This window comes from Pseudoliparis swirei, chromosome 6 (genome assembly GCF_029220125.1).
Source record: "Pseudoliparis swirei isolate HS2019 ecotype Mariana Trench chromosome 6, NWPU_hadal_v1, whole genome shotgun sequence".
NCBI classification, from domain to species: Eukaryota; Metazoa; Chordata; class Actinopteri; order Perciformes; family Liparidae; genus Pseudoliparis; species Pseudoliparis swirei.
Window position 1 is genome coordinate 244,583 of NC_079393.1, and position 6,185 is coordinate 250,767.

General features: G+C 49.0%; 1 protein-coding gene across 1 annotated transcript in view; it reads left to right on the forward strand.

Moving 5' to 3' along the window:
* LOC130194892 (sodium channel protein type 8 subunit alpha-like) overlaps positions 1-5,702 on the forward strand; it is a 40,823-nt gene extending 35,121 nt beyond the window's left edge. The window contains 6 exon segments of the mRNA XM_056416101.1: positions 1,224-1,275; positions 1,346-1,500; positions 1,703-1,876; positions 2,094-2,216; positions 2,295-2,576; positions 5,553-5,702. Coding sequence (XP_056272076.1) covers positions 1,224-1,275; positions 1,346-1,500; positions 1,703-1,876; positions 2,094-2,216; positions 2,295-2,576; positions 5,553-5,702 — 936 coding nt within the window.
* The last annotated feature ends 483 nt before the right edge of the window (positions 5,703-6,185 follow it).

Sequence of the window (6,185 nt, forward strand, 5' to 3'; positions counted from 1 at the left end):
CAAGGCCCGTTCTGGTTGAGGGAGCCAGCAGATAAGATTGGGATTGTTTGGTCTTCCAGCAGCTACATCCTATTTGCGCACCTGCTATTCCACCACTTTCCTCCCATAAAAATGCAAATCGATCCAATTTCGTCGGGCAGCCTTGTCGGGGCTTTTAACGGCTGTCCCGTTTCCTTAATTTTCCGATAAACCAGGGCAGCGCCAAATCAAACAGCAGAAATCCTGTAATCATAGTTCCAATAGGTAGATGTCATCTCGTCCTCCACGGAAAGGCTGCTAGGCACACGACACGTCCATCGTGTAACCAGCTGCAACGTCCGGCAGGGCGGGCAGGTTCCCCAACCCAAGCTTCCGTCGAGAAGGCGGTGTCAGTGCGTTGAGAGACCAGTTGATCAGATGATCAGTTGATCGGTCCATGGTTTTTAGTTCGAAGAGCGATGAGGAGAGAGTCTCTCAAGTATAAAACAAGACAAGACATGACGAGAGAAGCCAAGCAGGGAAGGGAAGGTCATGGGGAGGAGGGAAAGCGACCCGCCTTGAGAGAGCCAAAGATATATATATGTATATATGTATATTTGTATATATATATGTATATATATATATATATGTATATATGTGTATATATGTATATATATGTATATATGTATATATGTATATATATGTATATATGTATATACATATATATATATGTTTGTATAAATGTATATATGTATATACGTATATATATATATGTATATATATATTTGTATATAGATATGTATACTATATATATATGTATATATGTATATTTGTATATATATATGTATATATATACATATATATATGTATATATGTATATATATGTATATATGTATATATATATATATGTATATATGTATATATGTATATATGTATATATATATATATGTATATATGTATATATATACATATGTATATATGTATATATATGTATATATGTATATATATATATATATATGTATATATGTATATATATATATATACATATGTATTTATGTATATATATGTATATATGTATATATATGTATATATTTATACATACTGTATATGTATATATATGTATAAATATGTATATATGTATATATATAAATATGTATATATGTATATATATATGTATATGCAGGGGATGAGCTGTCCTGAGTGTGTGTGTGTGTGTTTGAGTGTATGTGTGTCCTGAGTGTGTGTGTGTGTGTGTGTTTGTCTAGAGCCCTGCAGAGGACCAGGATGGAGAGCTGCCTGAGGCCTGCTGCACTGCCCGTACGGTACTGATGGAGCAGCAGCTGATCCGGGGTCTGCTGCAGACACAGAACTGTGCCGTGTGTTTCAGGGTGGTACCGGTGCTGCCCGTTCCTGGACGTAGACACGTCCCGCGGCAGAGGGAGGGTCTGGTCTACCTTCAGGAGAGCGTGTGTCTCCATCGAGCAGCACACCTGCTTTAAGAGCATCATCATCGTCATCATCGTGCTGAGCAGTGCAGCTCTGGTAAGGACAATATTATTATTATTAATATTATTATTATTATTACTATTACTATAAATGGTAAAGACAAACATATGGTATGATTATTCATATTATTATTAATAATAATAATAATAATAATATCCTAGTATCGAGAAACATGTCCACAACCATGGACATCCAGACCTCCACACACCTGGTCCCAACATCACTGTGTTGTCAACAGATGTTTGAGGACCTCCACCTGCAGCAGCGCCAGGTGTTGAGGGCGGTGCTGGCCAGAGCCGACCAGGTGTTCACCTGTCTCTTCCTGGTGGAGGTGCTCCTCAAGTGGATCGCCTTGGGGCTCAACAAGTACTTCAGCGACGCCTGGAGCTGGATCGACTTCCTCATCCTACAGGTGGGACGGTTCCATGACATCCATTCCTGGTTCTGATGGGTTGAGCCGGTCCCAGTAGTGTTGGTGCTGGTTCTGATGGGTTGAGCCGGTCCCAGTAGTGTTGGTGCTGGTTCTGATGGGTTGAGCCGGTCCCAGTAGTGTTGGTGCTGGTTCTGATGGGTTGAGCCGGTCCCAGTAGTGTTGGTGCTGGTTCTGATGGCTCTGCTGTCCCCTCCAGGTGTCTCTGGTGTCTCTGGCTGCCGACTCCTTGGGGCTCTCTGTGTTCGGGGCCTTCCAGCTGCTGAGGACCTTCACGGCGTTGGGGCTCCTGAGGGTCATCTCTCGCCTCCAGGGCCTGAGGGTGAGACTGCACTTCTCAAACGTCTGAGCAGACAGACCGGCAGTACGACCTGTCTCCCTCTCCCCTGTCTGTGTGCAGGGGGTGGTGCAGGCTCTGGTCCGGACCGGCCCGTCCATGCTGGACTTCCTGCTGGTGGTCCTGGTCCTCTGGACGGCCTTCAGCATCCTGGGGGTGACCCTGTTCTCTGGACGCTTCTCCTCCTGCGTCAACGAGACGTCGGGGGAACGGTTCTCCCCGCAGGACGTGGACAACAAGACGGACTGCCTCTGGCGGACCTGGGGGGACCCGGGGGTCCGCTGGGGGAACCAGGACCTCAACTACGACAACGTGTTGAGCGGATACCTGGCGCTGCTGCAGCTGGTCAGTCCGAACACCTGATCCCTCTAAACCTGATCCCTCTCACCTGATGCCTCTCACCTGATCCCTCTAAACCTGATCCCTCTAAACCTGATCCCTCTAAACCTGATCCCTCTCACCTGATCCCTCTAAACCTGATCCCTCTCACCTGATCCCTCTCACCTGATCCCTCTCACCTGATCCCTCTCACCTGATCCCTCTAAACCTGATCCCTCTCACCTGATCCCTCTCACCTGATCCCTCTCACCTGATCCCTCTAAACCTGATCCCTCTCACCTGATCCCTCTCACCTGATCCCTCTAAACCTGATCCCTCTCACCTGATCCCTCTAAACCTGATCCCTCTCACCTGATCCCTCTCACCTGATCCCTCTAAACCTGATCCCTCTCACCTGATCCCTCTAAACCTGATCCCTCTCACCTGATCCCTCTCACCTGATCCCTCTAAACCTGATCCCTCTCACCTGATCCCTCTAAACCTGATCCCTCTCACCTGATCCCTCTTACCTGATCCCTCTCACCTGATCCCTCTAAACCTGATCAGTCTGAGATCACAAAGTGAAACAGTCGTTCAGGTTGTGTTTCCTCCTCAGGGGTTGTCGTCAGACTGTGTGGACGTCATGTACGCAGCAGTGGACGCCACACGGGTCAGTACGCCATGTGTGTGTGTGTGTGTGTGTGTGTGTGTGTGTGTGTGTGTGTGTGTGTGTGTGTGTGTGTGTGTGTGTGTGTGTGTGTGTGTGTGTGTGTGTGTGTGTGTGTGTGTGTGTGTGTGTGTGTGTGTAGGACAAAAGGACATGAGGACAAAAGGACAGGAGGACAGGAGGACAAAAGGACATGAGGACAGGAGGACATGAGGACAAAAGGACAGGAGGACAGGAGGACATGAGGACATGAGGACTAAAGGACAGGAGGAGAGGAGGACAGGAGGACACAAGGACATGAGGACAAAAGGACAGGAGGATATGAGGACATGAGAACAGGAGGACAAAAGGACATGAGGACAGGAGGACAAAAGGACAGGAGGATATGAGGACATGATGACAGGAGGACATGAGGACAGGAGGACATGAGGACAGGAGGACATGAAGACATGAGGCCATGAGGACAGGAGGACAAAGGGACAGGAGGACAGGAGGGCAGAAGGACATGAGGACATGAGGACATGAGGACATGAGGACAGGACATGAGGACCTGAGGACATGAGGACATGAGGACAGGAGGACATGAGGACAGGGTGAGGACATGAGGACAGGGTGAGGACATGAGGACAGGGTTAGGATGAGGACATGAGGACAAAAGGACATGAGGACAGGAGGACATGAGGACAGGAGGACAGGAGGACAGGAGGACAGGAGGACATGAGGACATGAGGACAGGAGGACAAAAGGACAAAGGGACATGAGGACAGGAGGACTGGAGGACATGAGGACAGGAGGACATGAGGACAGGAGGACATGAGGACAAAGGGACATGAGGACATGAGGACAGGAGGACAAAAGGACATGAGGACAGGAGGACATGAGGACATGATGACAGGAGGACAAAGGGACATGAGGACAGGAGGACAGGAGGACATGAGGACAGGAGGACATGAGGACATGAGGACATGAGGACAGGATGACAGGAGGACAAAGGGACATGAGGACAGGAGGACATGAGGCCATGAGGACAGGAGGACAAAGGGACAAGAGGACAGGAGGACATGAGGACAGGAGGACATGAGGATAGGGGGACAAAGGGACATGAGGCCAGGAGGACATGAGGCCATGAGGACAGGACATGAGGACATGAGGACAGGAGGACAAAGGGACATGAGGACAGGAGGCCATGAGGACAGGAGGACATGAGGACATGAGGACATGAGGACAGGAGGACAAAGGGACATGAGGCCAGGAGGACATGATGACAGGAGGACAAAGGGACATGCGGACAGGAGGACAGGAGGACAAAAGGACAGGAGGACATGAGGACAGGAGGACATGAGGACAAAAGGACAGGAGGACATGAGGACAGGATGGCAAAAGGACAGAAGGACAAAGGAACAGGAGGACATGAGGACATGAGGGCAAAAGGACATGAGGACAGGAGGACATGAGGACAGAAGTACAGGAGGACAAATGGACAGGAGGACATGAGGACAAGAGGACATGAGGACAGGAGGAGATGAGGACAGGAGGACATGAGGTCATGAGGACATGAGGACAGGAGGACATGAGGACAGGAGGACAGGAGGACATGAGGACATGAGGACAGGAGGACATGAGGACAGGAGGACAGGAGGACAAAAGGACATGAGGACATGAGGACAGGAGGACAAACACACAAAGAACCTTCTGATGAGCTGAAGAGTGGAGGCTGAGAAACATGAAGCAGACTCACCTCCACCTGAAAAGACCTGATGGAGGAGCTCCTGATGGAGAGCTGTCTGAATACAGGGTCTCAATACATCGATCGCGAAGGTAGTATTGGTAGATCGTTAAGGTAGTATTGGTAGATCGTTAAGGTAGTATTGGTAGATCGTGAATGTAGTATCGCATGACATTTTTAAAAATGGGCCCGCCCCCCTGTAGTTTTCTCTCGAGCTCAGATGACAGCAGCAGTGATGTCAGGTCCCTTTATTAGAGGCGTCTTTGTTCTTGTATTAAACTAAACGTCTGTTGTTGATCGTCTCTCCACCGGCATGTAATTCTGTCTCCACGTGTCGTGTTAACACTTCTCGATGCCGGCGTGTGTCGTCCCCACCCCCCCCCCCACATAGGTAGATCATTTTGACTTGGTCATTATATAAGTAGCTCGCATGCTGAAAAACTGTGAGCACCCCTGTCTTAATACAACCTCAATGTGTGTGTGTGTGTGTGTGTGTGTGTGTGTGTGTGTGTGTGTGTGTGTGTGTGTGTGTGTGTGTGTGTGTGTGTGTGTGTGTGTGTGTGTGTGTGTGTGTGTGTGTGTGCGTGTGTGTGTGTGTGTGTGTGTGTAGGTGGAGTCACAGCCGATCTATGAGTCCAACCCCTACATGTACCTGTACTTCATCTCCTTCATCCTCTGCTGCTTCTTCACTTTCAACTTCTTCATCAGAGTCATCATCGACCACCTGCTGAGAGACCAGATGAGTCTTTATTCTGACTGACTGGTTACTGGCTGACTGACTGGCTGACTGACTGGTGACTGACTGGTGACTGACTGACTGGTTACTGACTGACTGACTGGCTGACTGACTGGTGACTGACTGACTGGTGACTGACTGGTGACTGACTGACTGGTGACTGACTGACTGGTGACTGACTGGTGACTGACTGACTGGTGACTGACTGGTGACTGACTGGTGACTGACTGGCTGACTGACTGGTGACTGACTGGCTGACTGACTGGCTGACTGACTGGTGACTGACTGGCTGACTGACTGACTGACTGACTGACGACTGGTTACTGGTGACTGACTGACTGACTGACTGGCTGACTGACTGGTGACTGACTGGCTGACTGACTGGTGACTGACTGGTGACTGACTGGCTGACTGACTGGTGACTGACTGGTGACTGACTGGTGACTGACGACTGACTGACTGACTGGTGACTGACTGGTGACTGACTGGCTGACTGACTGGTGACTG